General features: G+C 44.4%; 2 protein-coding genes across 7 annotated transcripts in view; one reads left to right on the forward strand and one right to left on the reverse strand.

Annotated features, from left to right (window-relative positions):
• runx1t1 (RUNX1 partner transcriptional co-repressor 1) overlaps window positions 1–2,676 on the forward strand; it is a 59,807-nt gene extending 57,131 nt beyond the window's left edge. For all 5 annotated transcript variants that reach the window (XM_066673945.1, XM_066673950.1, XM_066673947.1 and 2 more), the window contains 2 exons: window positions 12–202; window positions 1,487–2,676. In XM_066673945.1, the coding sequence (XP_066530042.1) occupies window positions 12–202; window positions 1,487–1,765 (470 nt within the window). In that variant the 3' untranslated portion in view covers window positions 1,766–2,676. The remainder of the gene's footprint in view (window positions 1–11; window positions 203–1,486) is intronic.
• The window catches only part of lrrc69 (leucine rich repeat containing 69), a 55,178-nt gene that overhangs the window by 19,982 nt on the left and 18,556 nt on the right, over window positions 1–16,640 (reverse strand). The window contains exon 9 of one of the 2 annotated variants that reach the window (XM_066673953.1): window positions 2,677–3,265. The exons of the other annotated variant lie outside the window; for it this stretch is intronic. The gene's annotated coding sequence lies outside the window, so the exon portion shown is untranslated. Of the gene's footprint in view, window positions 1–2,676; window positions 3,266–16,640 lie in introns of those variants that run through there. 2 annotated transcript variants of the gene reach the window in all.

Below are 16,640 nucleotides of genomic sequence, written 5' to 3' on the forward strand. Positions count from 1 at the left end.
TTCTCTTTCAGAAGAGGCTGTGAACGAGGTGAAGAGGCAGGCCATGTCTGAGCTGCAGAAGGCCGTGGCTGAAGCTGAACGTAAAGCCCATGATATGATCAGCACAGAACGTGCCAAGATGGAGCGCACTGTGGCTGAAGCTAAAAGACAAGCGGCAGAGGATGCGCTGTCAGTCATCAACCAGCAAGAGGACTCCAGCGAGGTAAAATAACTTAAGAATTACACGCCAACTTCAAATGTCTGGAGACACACTTTAAAATTATGGTGGATCTATTGTGGACACCGATATTTAAATCTCATGTAATCTTCACAGAAAAGCAAAAAATGAAATCAGAAATTCTGTAGCAGCTGCACATTAGCATAAGTTTTCTTGAATAGAGGGGTATAAAGCCCCCAAGCATTTGGGCTGTTGAGCAGTGGATCTCTATTCTATGGTGTGGTTCATCTGGACATTAGGGATGTGTTGGAGTGGCTTAATCATCAAAAATCAGTCCCTGAAATGATGTTCGCATGGTCATCAAATTCTCAGGGAAATGTTTGAACGAATAGTGTACAGCTTTCCCCAAAAATGTAGAGGCTGTATATATATATTTTTTTCTTTCAATAAAAAAGTGTCCTCAGAAATCTATCCCCTGGGTGATTTCACTCACGGAAACTCGTAAATGAGAGGGTAATGGACTGAAAGTATGTCCCAGATATTTTCGTAGCTTGTGCAGGCTGGTGTGCTTTTTCGAAGGAGACAGCCTGGTATTTGTCACCTGAGGCAGGACCTGTCCTTCCTCTCAACGAACGAGACGTTTCGATGCTGAAGGTGGCACTGATTGGTCAGTGAGGATATTAGGGAAAGAAGCGAGCTGTTACTGAGCGCAGTGGGGGTTCGGCTCATTTAATCAGTTAGTGGGGGAAACGCAGCACACATCTGAGTTTAATTGCGTGAGCCGTGTTTATGCACACGTGTCCCCCGAGGATCGCGTCGGTAGCTGTTTATAACTCCTGCTTCCTGTTTCTGCTCCACATTCAGAACTTTGTCATAATTGCTCTTATTTGGCCTGAAGACAAACACAGAGAGGCCCTTGGAACTGGAGTACTGCTGGGATCTGCCTTTTTTGGAGTTAACCTTTAACAAATGTGTCCTCGCGTCCTGCCATGTAGAATACGGTCACATGACTCCACAGAGAGGCAGTTCTTCTCCCTGTTACCACGTCTTCACCTTCAAGGCTGTCATATTTCATAGGACTAGAACTAAGCTAGAATTCTTGTAGAAACTCTAAAATATAAATGGGTTGCTGTATTAAAATTTTCCCGCCTGGTTTTTGTGCTGTGGATTTTAAAGTGAGAGATATAAGAATTATTAAAGCTTTACAACATCTACTTGATTTTCTCCACGGTGTCATTCTTTCACTTTATAGACCGAGCACCAGTAAAATAGAATATTGATCTAAGCATGTCATAACTCTGACCTTCTACCTGTGCCCGCTCGTTTTAGAGCTGCTGGAACTGTGGGCGCAAGGCGAGTGAAACCTGCAGCGGCTGCAACACGGCGCGTTACTGCGGCTCCTTCTGCCAGCACAAAGACTGGGAGAAACACCACCATGTGTGTGGCCAGACTCTTCAGGCCCAGCAGCAGGGGGAGACCCCAGCCACTGTCAGCTCCTCGGCCACACCCAGCAGTGGCGCCGGCAGCCCTGCAGACACTCCCTCTGCTGCCACACCTCGCTCAGCCACGCCAGGCACTCCCTCCACCATAGAGCCTGCACCACGCTAGAGCCAGAGACCACCTCACACATCCACAGCCCACTGGGACTGCCCTCTCTCTGCCTCGCTCGCTCAAAGATGGTAATGCTGACATGCTAACAAAGACAAGAGACAAGGTTCCAGATCGATCACCCACCGGAGGTCCATATCGGGTCATATTGACTTGCCATGATAGAGGAAGCAAAGATATTCTTTGTTTTAAAAATTCTCAGTGTCCTTTATTGTTCCTATAGCTACTATTGACTTTTGTCGTTAACGTGAACTGTCGTCGTCGTCGCTCTCATACGTTCCTGTAAATAGAAGAAAAGAAACCGAGTAGACAGCTGAGACCTCTGGATGAGCACATTTTGACCTCCCCATTGATTTATTTTATTTTATTTTATTTGTTTGTTTCTTTGTTGTTTATTTGTTTTTATCAGTGATCCTCCCATTCTCCAGTAGCTGGGATATGAAACTAGTTGACCTCATTGAAAGACACTTTACCAAACTACAAACCAAGGAATTACTACATAGATGTTGTGAACAGAGACACACACACGTGAAAAAAACAAAAGACAACATTCTTCGACAAACGCAGTGGACATGCCATGAAAGGCATAAGGGCAGGACACCGCGGAGTGGAAGATGGATAGCATCTGCGGGTAACTTACTGAACTCTGCAGACCCTCAGCACAGTGTGCAGATGTGCAGCAGATTGTAAAGGAACACAGATGTTCATCCCTCGCTTTTTTCGGAAACTTCTGTGAGACATTTTGATCATATCCAGGTCAATGGTCTGAGAAATAAAAGTCTGTTTCACAGAGGAATGTAAAGACACGGAGGACTGAGCAGCTTGTGTGTTTGGCAGAACGTCCCACACCGCAGCGGGGTCCCGTCCCGAACGTGTTCCGTCAGCTCCCAAACAGTCATCGGCCACCCGAGCAGGACTGTCAGGAACCAAGGGCCCGTCCAGACTCCCCCTCGTCCTGCCCAGCTCCAGCCCCACCATCAGTCCTCCTTCTATTTCTGTTTCTCTTTCTGTTTCTTTCCCCAACTCTTGACTTTCATTGTGTTGAACGTTTGTGTCCTGTACTGTCACCAATGGTTATTTATTGTATATGTGTTGGACAGTTGTGATAATGCATTTACAGGTCACAGTCATACCTTTAGGCTCATCCCTCTCTAGCTGGTGCGAAATAACAAACTATCTTGAGCTGCTTTCCTATTTGTGAGTGTTTGTGGTAGTTTCCTAGTTGTTCTTTAAGAAGAAGAAAAAGATGCTTTTCCCATTTTGTCCTCGAAAAGAAGACAAAAGCTATCTCTCAGAGCTGCTGCTTCAGTCTAACTCCGATCTTTTCTGAGAACTAGCATGTTACACGGAATGCTAACATAAATGTTTTGTACATGGGACGTACATAAATGTATTTGCACTGTCACAAAGTTCCTCTCGGCATGCTTCTTTTTCAAGTTTCTCGGTAGAGAGCCTTACTTCACAGATTTTCCTCTCTAGTGCTTCGTGACTTTTTATTTTCTGTAAAAAAAAAAAAAAGGAAAAATAGTATCACGACCTGCTTTACGTTAGAAATGTTTCTTTGTTCTAAACACGATAGCGGAAAAGTCATAACTTTTGCTTTGAATAATTACAGTGCATGCACATTACTGAACGTTGTAGTATATGTCGGTTTCTTTTTTTTATATGAAAAAAAAAATGTACAAAAAAAAAATACACTAAGAAACTAACTTTCCAAATGCAGAGGTGTAAACAGACAAGCTTTAACACTGCAAAGCACCAGGTTACACAGTATTACAAAAAGAATTAACATGGAAGACAGCCAAAGACAGACAAGAAGGACCAAAACCTGATTTTATCCAATATGTAAAACTTACAAAAAAAAAATTAAAAAAAAAAAAAAAAAAAAAAAAAAAAAAAGAGATTCACTCAAATACACCGTGACTTATTCTTTGTTTTATCCGAGTGTTCATCAGGGGAAACCATCTTCAGTAACGTTTCCATATGAAAACCTTTAACTCTCTCCTGTCCAGAGCCAAGACCAGCCCTGCTCAGCTCGCACAGAGACGAAGCCACTGAGAGCCAGTGTAGCAAAAGGCTGAACGTTTATAGGAGGGTGGTCCAACCTAATGAGCAATAATAGAGAAAGTGGCACAAACCAACTCTTTCTGATCTATCCCCATCTTAATACTGAGCTTCTCCTTTCTTAAAGCCACATTCTTCAGTCAGAGATGGGTGCATGTTCACTTCATCAGCTTTAGCCGGCAGGAACGTTCCCCCTGAGAAGGGTGGGAGGTAACGGGGGCGACGGGGAATATTCCCGCTAAAGCAGCACATATTAACGGAGAACATATCCAAACATTTGATACAGTAAAGCCATGTAATATTTGAAAAAAAAAATATGTTTAAAACCGCATGCCTGAACCTAAACGAAAGGAATGAAACAAAACAAAACCTCGTCAATGGCTTGGGAAGAAGGTGGAGTGGGTGGGGGCGCTTTAGGAGCACTTATCCCCCTCTCAGCACTGGGAGAGCTCTCCCCGAAACCATGGTGCTAAACGTCTTGGAGAAAGGCTGGATCTGAGCTGTCTCTGGGCTTTCTCTCTATCCCTCCCTTTTGTTCTCTTTCTCTCTCTAGACTCACTGAGGTAAAACAATCCAAAAAATAAAACAAGAAAAAAGGTGTCAGACACCTGTTCACATCACAGAAGCTGTGTGACAGCCAAGCTGTCTGTAAGCTCTACTGTAAACTGTCTGTGTCCAAAAACAACACGTATCTCCAAAACAGTAACTTTCCAGAAGGAATGTTTAATGCAGGTCGGTGTGAACAGGCTTCGTTCCTTGTCTTTTAGAGCATTTCTACTGGACTGTTGATCAGAAGACGTTCACACTGTAAGTTCACAGTTTTCCTTGGTCAGCAGTGGTTAGGTCGGTGTGCCCCGCCCACCGGGTAAAACTGGGTAAAACAAACAATAAGTATTGATAAAGAAATAACCAGAAAGCTCTTTCTCCTCCTTCCCTCTCTCCACTTTGTCTGTTTTGCTACGATCTATTTTCCTCTGTGGCAAAAAGTCTCACTCTACCTCTGAGGACATGTTTAGAGCACCAGTCGCTGAGCAGAAACTGGTCTAGTCAAACCAAATGGGCACGCGAGAACAGGACTAAAATCCAAAGTTAAAAGCTCATACAGCTGCGAAACCATATCACTTACTTGGTAACAATGCAGACCTCATGAAGAGAAGAAAAAAAACCTAATGAATAGAATGAATATGCTGAAAAAGAAAAAAAAAAACTTTTTTTACGTTCCTTTATGCTTGTCACACGCAGATCACGCTCAGTTTGATTTGTAAAAGATCAAAGCGGGAAAAAATGATTTCAGAGTTTTGATTCCATTTGATATACAGTTTAATTCAAGAAGTGGTCGAGTGAGATATGTGATATATTCCTCTCCTCCCCCCACTCTCTCTCTCTTTCTCTCTCTCTCTCTCCCTCCACCTTTTTTCCCCCCTCTGTTGTTAAGAAAAACGCTAGACCGCTTGTCAGTGTCGTTTAGGTTCATGTTCTAGACTCATACTAAACTTGAGGTGTGTTTGGGGGGAAAAAAGGATAAAAGATGAAGGCTAGTGATTTTTGCGCATGCCTGTTTTGCCAATGTGTAAATGGGGGAGGGAGATGTACATGCATTTTGGAATTTGTAAAGCGATTGAAATATTTGGCTAAAGGAAGGGCCAGAGGAAACTGAGCAAACAGATTATTCGGGTGGGAACAGGAAAGGGGTGGGTTTAGGGCGCTAAGGAAATTTTTATTGTGAAAAACAAAAAGGACAAAAAAAAATGAAAATAAATGAAAGTTGTTGTGCAATACTTAATTGAAACATGAACCACAGGTTAATGGTAGACTGACACTGGGGGTGTGCCCTTTCATCACACTTGGTCAGTATATTCTTGAGCTTTTGGGTCTACTCTGTCAAAACTGTGGTTTCTTGTTTACTCTGTTTCTTTTGTTTTTGGTTTATTTTTCTTTTTTTTTCTTTCTTTCTTTTTTTGGATTTGTTTTGGGGGCTATAATCAATGGTCTGTCAGTCTGTGAATCTTTGCAGTATGATTCTGGTATTGTTGTACTCTTTACTGTGTAATAAATATGTTAATACCTGCACTAAAGCTTATGAGTTGTGTTTGACTTTGACTTTTTAAATGGATGGTTTGATTAAATATCAAATGTAGACTGTGTTGGATTTTACCCATTTTTTTCTGTTCAAGCACCAGGCCACCATCCTTCAGTTCCTCACTCCTGCGTTAAGACATGCTATTGCTTCCTTGGTTATACAGCTAACACCTAATGGGACTCAATTCAAACACATTGTAAAGTAATCTCAAATAGTTTGAACACAATACAGTGTGTTTCAGTAAACATGATGAGTTATGTCCCTTCAGGCTAATCACTTGGCTAATCAACTACATTTGAGAGTTTAAGACAATGTGAATGATGCCTAAACCTACTTGATTCCTGTTGTTAAATTAGTCTCAGTTGTCAAACATTCATTCATTCATTATCTGTAAGCGCTTATCCAGTTCAGGGTCGCGGTGGGTCCAGAGCCTACCTGGAATCATTGGGTGCAAGGCGGGAATACACCCTGGAGTGGGCGCCAGTCCTTCACAGGGCAACACAGACACACACACATTCATTCACACACTCACACCTACGGACACTTTTGAGTCTCCAATCCACCTACCAACGTGTGTTTTTAGACTGTGGGAGGAAACCCGAGCACCAGGAGGAAAGCCACGCGGACACAGGGAGAACACACCACACTCCTCACAGACAGTCACCCGGAGGAAACCCACGCGGACACGGGGAGAACACACCACACTCCTCACAGTCACCTGGAGCGGGAATCGAACCCACAACCTCCAGGTCCCTTGAGCTGTGTGACTGCGACACTACCTACTGTACCACCGTGCCGCCCCAGTTAGTGACTGTCCACTTAATGAGCTGAACCTCAGACTCACTGTTCACAGTAAGATGCCCCTATTCATCACTGGTAAAATCTGACCACGTGACCTCTGTTGAGCAGAGAGTATTTCTGTAAATATGGACCATTCTCAACAAAGCAGGGAGGGACACTGACACAGAAAGCGTGTTGTGCTGCTAGGAGTGTATCAGATGCTGTGTTGCATCCTTTCTCATCTTTAATGAAAGACTAGAAAATGGATAATGCAAACTGTGCATCAGCAGGTGGTCTACCGTTTTTGAGTAAAGTGGAGCTTCCAATAAAGTGGGAACTGAAAGCAGGTAGTCACAAGAAAACAGACAAAAAGGACAGAAAATGCCTGCAGTTGAACCGCACTTAGCTGAAGTCTCTACACACTGTGACTAAATTTGACTTGCACAAGGGTCAGGAAATTTTACACAGACGTGAAAAATAAGACGAAGCAAGGTCATTAAAGCGTGAAGCACCGGGTGTGTCTTTAAACTTACCTCCCAATGTGTGACCCCCCATTCTTTAGAGCAGTCTCTGGTGATAATGGTGATAATGAACAAATACATACTGTATATCTTCAGCCGGACGCCTGAGCAGTAACAGCTATGCCAAAGACAGCAGGCTTTTGTCCACCTTTCATAATGACCATGGGTTTTTAAACGCCCTCCTTAAGAGGAGGCTATTAGAGGGGAAGGTCTATATTTGAATTTGTCACTTAATTCTGTGACCCCCCCACAATCCATCTTTCCCCTAATGTGTGAAACGTTAATATTCCCAGTCTTCGCAAAGGTGACAGCACTGACAGGGCAACACATTTAACACGACAATTAGGCCGGGCCTGGTGCACAGCTTTGTAAATGTGGCATTTGGCTCAAGCCTGGACACCATCACAATTAACTTCCATATTTCATAATGGCTCAGGCTCCTTCAGGAGGAAGAAAAATCTGCCCTTTGGAGACAGGGAGAAACAATTTTAAAGCGAGGTCTGTCGTGAAGCGTGTCCAGTCCTCCCTTGATCTCTCTTTATGAGCCCTTAGATGTTGATAAAGCCTGGGAGGAGTTTAAACGAGAGATATTTCTGCCGTTCTCCAAGCAAGGCACATCGCGGGCCTCTTTTTTTTTTTCATTTTATTTATTTATTTTATTTTATCAAGCTGCCAGAATAGACAGCGCCTGAAATAAGCAGGGTCTGGAGAACTGCTCTCGGCCGATAACAATACAAATGGATTTTCTCAAACAGAGAAAAACAGCTGTCTCCATTATTTGAATGCTTCACCTTTCCCTGCTCCATTAATTGGGTCTTTGATCACAGGCAGAGGTGCAGAGTGCCTGATAAGGAATACGTTATTAGTAAAGTAGCCTGGAGGACTGAGCCGAGCGGGCTGCGGCAGATGAGATAAACCCATAATGCTGTGTGTGTGTGTGTGTGTGTGTGTGCGAGTGAGTGATAGGGCCGTCGTCAGGCCCTGGAACGCTCACAGAGTGAGAAGAAGAGCAATACTCCAGCGTGATGATAGCTAATGCGGGATATAAATTCAGCTTGCAGGGATGGAACGCGGGATTAAACTCCATAAAGAGTTCTCCTCTAAATGGTTTACATTTTTTTTCTGCCTCCCCCTTCCTCACTCACTCTCTCTCTCTAAATCAAACTACGTCGCAGAATTTTTCGCTGCGCTTTCATGAAGGCAGAGATATGCGGCGAGGAACATTACTAGAGTAGGCCTTCGGCACAGGAGAAAAATGGCAGAGGGAGTGGGGGAAATGAGAGTTAGGGGAAGAAGAAGAAAAAAGGCATTCTCCCTGTGGGAGTTAAGGGAGAGTGGCTCTTTGATGTGTGAGCTGATTGGAGCTAAGCCTGTTTACACGTCTGTGTCCGTGCATGAGACGCAGAAGTGATTTGTAACACCTCACTGGAAATTCTTGAGGAATTCTTGATCCTATAATGGGCCTTCACCTCCCTGTCCTGCTAACAGCAGTGACGGCAGCCGCTGAGGAATCAAAGCTAGTTTGTGGTAGCGCTGGGTGCTTGTAATGTCGAGGCTAACCAATTAGCTTATCATTAGCATACTCCCTATTTTAGCTTACATCATGCTGCATTTATTGTTTACGCAATAACCAAAACCAAGTGGGTATAAAGACCGCAGCACTGGGCTGTGGAGTGATTGATCTTGAAGGAACACTATCCAGTATGTTTGGGAAAACTTTATGTTTACGAAAACATGAATCTCATACGGCTAAGTGCTATCATAAATGTACAGTAGTCCAGTGTAAAGCTGTCCCACAAGTGTAGAGGCTGTTAGTGCAGCGAAGGAGCACAAACACTGTTACTACTCTTCATTTCCAAAGACATGTTGGAAGATAAAACACTAAGAACGATAAAACTGGAACCTCAGGACTAGAGCAACGGGCAACTGGGAAAAGAGCTTTTATGTGTCAGGAGACACAAAGTGAAAAATACAGGGGGTCCTTCAGCTCCCACATTATAGTGTGCTGTTGAATGTGTAGTTTTTTCCTCCAAATGGACAGGGTGACCAGACGTCCTCTTTTACTTGGACATGTCCTCCTTTTTAGACTTAAAAAATGTCCGGGATTTTGTTTTTCTAGAACTTTCATAGAATTTGGAGAAGGGTTTCGTTCACAAACTAGTCCCGCCCTCCCCTACTCCGATTGGTTCGCTTGAGCGAGAAGGGGGCGTGGTGAAGTAGCCTAAAATCTTCTGATTGGACGGTCTGACTGTAGTGCTACTGTTATTGGTCAATAACCTTCTCTGTAAACATTTAATTGGTCAGTCTGCACGTCAGTAGTCCTTGTTTATGTCAGGCGAAGCTCATGTACCTACCCTCATCTCGAGCAGCTGTGCTGGAACGTAAATGTAAGTTCTCGGGTGAATTAAAAAAGAAATCCCCATGTTTTGTGAAGCAAATAAAGGTGTAAAGGACCTAAAAGCACACATGGGTTCAGCTAAGCACACAACGGCAGCGAGGGGCGTGACCTCATCACTCCAGTCCCCCCTCCCTGAGTGTCCTCTTTTTCTGCATCTCAGATCTGGTCACCCTACAAATGGAGAACATCTGCACTTATTTTTCTTAACTAACTAGCACAACAGCACTGGTCTGTCAGAGGGTGGCGCTCTTGAGAATCGATCAGTTATCTTGTTCCTAATATTTGTTTGCTCTGCTGGAGGAAACAGCAACAATGTTTCTCACTCTGCGCTGCTTTAGCTCCATTCCAAAAGGTGTGATGACACAGCTGTTTCACTGTGAATACAGATGTAGTGCTGCATCTTGGACGCTGGTTCCTGGGTGATGCTGAGGCAAAGGCATTGGTTTTTGTTTGAAGGTTGAGTAGTATATATGTATCTGAATGGGCTTGATCTAATTGTTATACTCACAGTATGCAATAGAATTGTTAATTTATCTCTTGTAATGCACATATAGCAGGGACTCCCAACTACATGTGGGTCACACACTGGTTAGAGGCATCCCTCCAGCATTGTCTCAACTGTGTTAACACAGACTTCAATATCATCCGATGCTGTGATAAGTTTGGGAAATATCATAATTTGTACTAACCACCCAGCACTGGCGAGAGGAGCAGCTTAAGAAGAAGAAGAAGAAGCTGTGCTGGTGATCCAGTGAGGTGGTGGGGGAAAAAAAAACATTTCCTATTAAATTACAGAACACAAGGTTATCTTTCTCCAGCACATGCTGTGCTGCCCTGGGCGGGGGTAATCTGTTAATACCATTCAGCCAAAATGACATTATTAAGGAAGTGCGGCAGTACATCTCTGCACAAGGCCCTGAATGATGCATGCAGACCACTCTCCATCATCCCAGACACAGCCGCTTGTGGAGGATATAGGCCACACTGGAGGAGGGGGGGATGCGGCTATGCGGACAGAAAGGAGGGAGAGATAGTGTGTCTGCCTTGGCAAGGACAAAAGCTCTGCTTAAATGTCAGCTAATGGCCTCATACAGCCCTGCAGATGAACAGGGCAAGGAAGGAAAAAAAGAGGGAAAGAAGTCTGTCTCTTTATCTCTGGAGGCCAGTAGAGTTCAAGTCCAGATTTATACGGAGAAAAAGAATGACTCCTCACTCATACTCCTGTCCTCTGGGCACTGCTCTACTGTACAAACTTGTAATCCACTAAACTTGGTGGCAGCAACAGATGCTCCACTTCTCGGAACACGTAAATAAGGGAATCCAAAGTGGTTGCGAAATGGGATACACAACATAGTCCTGGAGCATGCTCAGTTGGACAGGGCCATTTAGCCAGCCACCGAATTTGACCCTTTAACATTTATATATTTTATACACAATGGGTGTCTGAACGCCAAGTGAGCTACCGTGCTCCCTACTCCATATTATCCCTAATTAAACTTTACAAAGGTGACATATTATGAATCACTTTTTGAGGTCAGAAGCACATTAATGTGGAGATGTGGAGCTCCTGCCATCCCACAACTGTGATATAGGACCACCCAGGCAGTAGCCTTGCATTGCTAGACTCTCTAGGGAGAGTCTAGTGCCTTTGGCCATTTAACGTGGCCAAGAACCGCCTACTAATGCAGGAAAAGAAATTAGACTGACATGCAAAATGACCAATCACAAGTTGGCTATTGGGCGGCACGGTGGTGCAGCAGGTTGTGTCGCAGTCACACAACTCCAGTGTCTGCATGTGTTTCCACCGGGTGCTCCAGTTTCCTCCCACAGTCCAAAAACACATGTTGGTAGATGGACTGACGACTCAAAGTGTCCGTAGGTGTGAGTGAATGTGTCGCCCTGTGAAGGACTGCTGTGTGATCCAGGGTGTCTGCCATGCGCTGAACTCGATAAGCGGTTACAGACAACGAATGAATGAATGAATGAATGAATGAAAGTCGGCTATTTTGGCATGCCGTGTATAAGGGGGGATCCTCTTTGGACCAATACCAGAGCCAGGGGCCAGGTACCAGATTGGCCAGTGGAAAAGTAAAAGAGCCGTGCCGAGTCAAGTAGTGTATGTTCCATGCAGTGGAAAAGTGCAAAAGTGAATTTTTTCAACAGCACCATGATGACTTCCTGCTAGCATTACTAAGGAAACATGTTTAAAAAACATTGACAGTTATAATTAAGCATCAGTTAAGCTAGTTAACATTTCACTACTTAATCAGGTTTATCAGCTTTTCTTATTATTGATTTTATTGCAGATTTATTTTATTTTTAAATATATTTTATAATATCTGTGGTGCTTTGAGATTAATAATTATTATTATTATTATAATTATTATTAGGAGTAGTAGTAGTAGTAGTATGTAGTGGTAAACACCCAGTATAATCACTTTGTTGTTTTCTTCTTTTTTTTTTTAATAAACTATTCTTTCATGGATTGTGTATGGGGGGTGGGGATATCACTCTCTCTCTCTCTCTCTCTCTCTCAATCTGCTTTGGGGCCATGTTGGCTCTCCCAGAAGCTCAGGTGAGGGCTAGAAGTGCCGACGTGTGCAGAGCTCTGGGGTTTACGAGGCTCTGATGATTGATGGCTGATGAGGGCTGAGTGAGGAGCAGGCCGCATGGCTCCCACTGTGTGTTTAAGGCGTGATTGATGCTTTGCAGGGAACCCCTTCTTCAGAAGCACAGCTTGGGCCTTACACACACAGGCCTCGCTCTTGCTGACTCAAACACAAAGTTTGTGTTTATGAGAGTCTGCGTGATGCGCAATAAAACTTTAACATGCAGAGAGGCAGCATGACCTTCTGAGCAGCATTCGAGAACAGAGCAGTGTGTTCTCTAGGAGCGTAATTTACCAGTGTGTGTGAGGCAGGTTTGATCTTCAGTGCATTGTGTTCTCCAGGTCTGTTCTTCAGAGAGGTGTGTTCTCCAGGTCTGTTCTTCAGAGAGGTGTGTTCTCCAGGCTGTTTCTTCACAGCAGTGTGTTCTCCAGGTCTGTTCTTCAGAGAGGTGTGTTCTCCAGGCTTGTTCTTCAGAGAGGTGTGTTCTCCAGGCTTGTTCTTCAGAGAGGTGTGTTCTCCAGGTCTGTTCTTCAAAGAGGTGTGTTCTCCAGGCTTGTTCTTCAGAGAGGTGTGTTTTCCAGGCTGTTTCTTCACAGCAGTGCGTTCTCCAGGTCTGTTCTTCAGAAAGGTGTATTCTCCAGGCTTGTTATTCAGAGCACTGTGTTTTCCAGGCTTATTCTTCAGAGCAATGTGTTCTCCAGGTCTTTTCTTCAGAGAGGTGTGTTCTCCAGGCTTTTTCTTCACAGCAGTGTGTTCTCCAGGTCTGTTGTTCAGAGAGGTGTGTTCTCCAGGTCTGTTCTTCAGAGAGGTGCGTTCTCCAGGTCTGTTCTTCAGAGAGGTGTGTTCTCCAGGCTTGTTCTTCAGAGCACTGTGTTCTCCAGGTCTGTTCTTCAAAGCAATATGTTCTCCAGGTCTGTTCTTCAGAGAGGTGTGTTCTCCAGACTTGTTTTTCAGAGAAGTGTGTTCTCCAGGCTGTTTCTTCACAGCAGTGTGTTCTCCAGGTCTGTTCTTCAGAGCAATGTGTTCTCCATGCTTTTTCTTCACAGCAGTGTTCTCCAGGTCTGTTCTTAAAAGAGGTGTGTTCTCCAAGCTTGTTCTTCACAGCAGTGTGTTCTCCAGGTCTGTTCTTCATAGAGGTGTGTTCTCCAGGCTTGTTCTTCACAGCAGTGTGTTCTCCTGGTCTGTTCTTCAGAGAAGTGTGTTCTCCAGGCTTTTTCTTCAGAGCACTGTGTTCTCCAGGTCTGTTCTTCAGTGAGGTGTGTTCTCCAGGCTTGTTCTTCAGAGCACTGTGTTCTCCTGGTCTGTTCTTCAGAGAGGTGTGTTCTCCAGGCTTTTTCTTCAGAGCACTGTGTTTTCCAAGTCTGTTCTTCAGAGAGGTGTGTTCTCCAGGTTTGTTCTTCAGAGAGGTGTGTTCTCCAGGTTTGTTCTTCAGAGCAATGTGTTCTCCAGGTCTGTTCTTCAGAGAGGTGTGTTCTCCAGGCTTGTTCGTCAGAGCAATGTGTTCTCCAGGTCTGTTCTTCAGAGAGGTGTGTTCTCCAGGCTTGCTCTTTAGAGCAATGTGTTCTCCCTTCTCATATCCCCTGCTTACATCCAATCTCCTCACATCTCTTTCCCAGTCCTTCACTCCAAATAACTCCTGAAATTTGAATTAATTTTATTTAGTGAGAGTGGTGCAGTGTTGCAGTCACACAGCTCCAGGGACCTGGAGGTTGTGGGTTCGAGTTCCGCTCCAGGTGACTGTCTGTGAGGAGATTGGTGTGTTCTCCTTGTGTCTGTGTGGGTTTCCTCCATGTGTTTCCTCCCATGGTCCAAAAACACACATTGGTAGGTGGATTGGCTACACAAAGGTGTCTGTAGATGTGAGTGTGTGTGTGTGTTGCCCTGTGGGGGACTAGCACCCACTACAGAGTGTGTTGCTGCCTTGCACCCAATGATTCCAGAGGGGCTCCAGACCCACCGTGTCCCTGAACAGGATGAGTGGTCGGAGATAATGAATGAATGAATGACTGAATGACTGAATTTTACACAGTACACATGCACACATTTTTCCACTGATAGGTATCAGTAAAAGTCCTTTCATGCACATTCTTCCACACTGTGCATGTGATTCTACTCTGTGGGTGGAAAATGAGAAAAATGCCACGTGGAGAGGCCAGTGAAGCACCTCATCTCAACAAATAAATGACCTGAGAGAGGTCATCACTCAGCACGACCCTGCCCTGAGACAGAGAGAGAGAGTGGGTTTGAAACAGGGTGAGAGAGAAAGTGTGAAAAAGGTATATCAAGAGAAAGAGATTGGGGGAAAAGGAAAGGGGTGTGCGCAGAGAGAGTGTGTGTGTGTGGGAGAGAGAGGGAGGGAGGCGGAGGTGAATAAGTGCAGCTGACGGCCGGAGGAGTGACAGGACACACCTGAGCACCTGTGTATGATTAATATGAGCACGGAGCAGAGCTGGTGTTAAGTACCCAGAGTTCCTGTGCAATTTATAGCTCGTACAGAGCATCCCCCCTTCCCCTAAGCCCCCCCACTGTCCCCCACTGCGGTCTTCCCCAGCTGTTCCACACCTGGATGAGCCCAGGAGACAGACGTGCTATCCATCTCTCACAGAAGGGTGGGGGATGAGCTGCACCAGCACCTGCTCTCTGGAGGTATGGTGGGGGGAGGGAGAGAGAGAGAGAGAGAGAGAGAGAACCACTCCAATAAAAACTCACACCTTAGGTAGGGCTGTTTTCAAATATGGGAAAAATTATATATATATATTCATTCATTCATTGTCTGTAACCGCTTATCCATTTCAGGGTTGCTGTGGGTCTGTAACCTACCTGGAATCACTGGACACAAGGCAGAAACACAACCTGGAGGGGGCGCCAGTCCTTCACAGGGCGACACACGCTCACACATTCACTCACACTCACACTCACACCTACAGACACTTTTGAGTCACCAATCCTCCTACCAACGTGTGTTTTTGGACTGTGGGAGGAAACAGGAGCTCCCGGAGGAAACCCACGCAGACAACAGAGAACCTCCAGGATCCTGGAGCTGTGTGACTGCGGCGACCCTACCGCATATTAATCACACATATATATGACCTTCTTGAAGCTTATAGACCTAGTTCTCTCAGATCACCTGAGATCAGTCAGTTAGTACAGCCCAGGGTTTGAAACACACAGAGTGAGGCAGCCTTCAGTCCTGCTACGGTTGGCTGTCTGTGAGGAGTCTGGTGTGTTCTCCCTGTGTCCGTGTGGGTTTTCTCCGGGTGCTCTGCTTTCCACCCACGGACCAAAAACACACGTTGGTAAGTCGATCGGTGACTCAATAGTGTCCGTAGGTGTGAGTGTGTGTCCACTGGCTAAGGACTGGAGGTTGTTCCTGCCTTGCGCTCAATTACTCTGGGTAGGCTCCGGACCCACCGTGACCCTGAACTGGATAAACGGTTGCAGATAATGAATGAATGAATAAATGAACTAAGAACTAACCTGAGTTAACAATAATTCTACATTTTAAATTTGTGACTAAGAAAAAAAGGCTGTAGTTTCAAGTGCTCATCTTCAGAGTATTATATTAAATACTAAGAAATATTGTTGATTCTATTAATTAAGTTCTATGAATTAACTTGTACTTCCAATATACCTTTTGAGACTTTCTATATTCACTGAGCACTGCATATTATTCAGTCAGTACTGGGCTGTAGCTTATTCAGTTATTACCCACCTCTCAATAAGTACTATAAATTAAATAATGTTAAATTAATTATTCAGTTATTACTATGATGTACTTAATTACTTGTATGTACTATTACCTATGTGATTCACTCAGTCCGTATTCTAAACTGTTCATTAGCTACGGTTAATGATTCAGTATCAGTTACGAAACTTACGAATCGTGTAATCTTCTGTAGTTATGAGGGTGGAACTGAAATGTCAGTGAACAGAGACAGTTCTATGAGAATGAAAGGGTTAACATGCTGTTAAACATCATGCATTTGAGATGTGTAAAAAATTGATGCAGATTTTGAGGTAAGTGAATAAACTGCTTACCTAGGTCCCACTTGAGGAATGAGATCTGATAAAAGTAACCCTCAGCGAAATGATAACCTGAGGAAACGCCACAGAACGGGAAACCAGTTTGTCTCCAGTCTTTTTCTTCTTCTTCTTCTTAAAGGCTGTTTAATATTGAAATTTAAAATACATCTTTCTTCACACCAGGATCACACCCACGAGCTGCCAGCTGCTTTGAAATCACACTGAAAGATGTATCTGAGAGCAGGGGCCTCCCAGAACGTATTAACCAAAAACCTACAGATTCACCACAGGAAGATGAACAAGACTTGTCAAGGATTGCACATTATCTGCCTGTTCACACACCCACACACTCAGCTTCAGCAGCTAAGACCTGGAACCAGCAGCAAACACAAAGGCGGTG

The sequence above is a fragment of the Hoplias malabaricus genome, chromosome 6 (assembly GCF_029633855.1).
Source record: "Hoplias malabaricus isolate fHopMal1 chromosome 6, fHopMal1.hap1, whole genome shotgun sequence".
Classification (NCBI taxonomy): domain Eukaryota; kingdom Metazoa; phylum Chordata; class Actinopteri; order Characiformes; family Erythrinidae; genus Hoplias; species Hoplias malabaricus.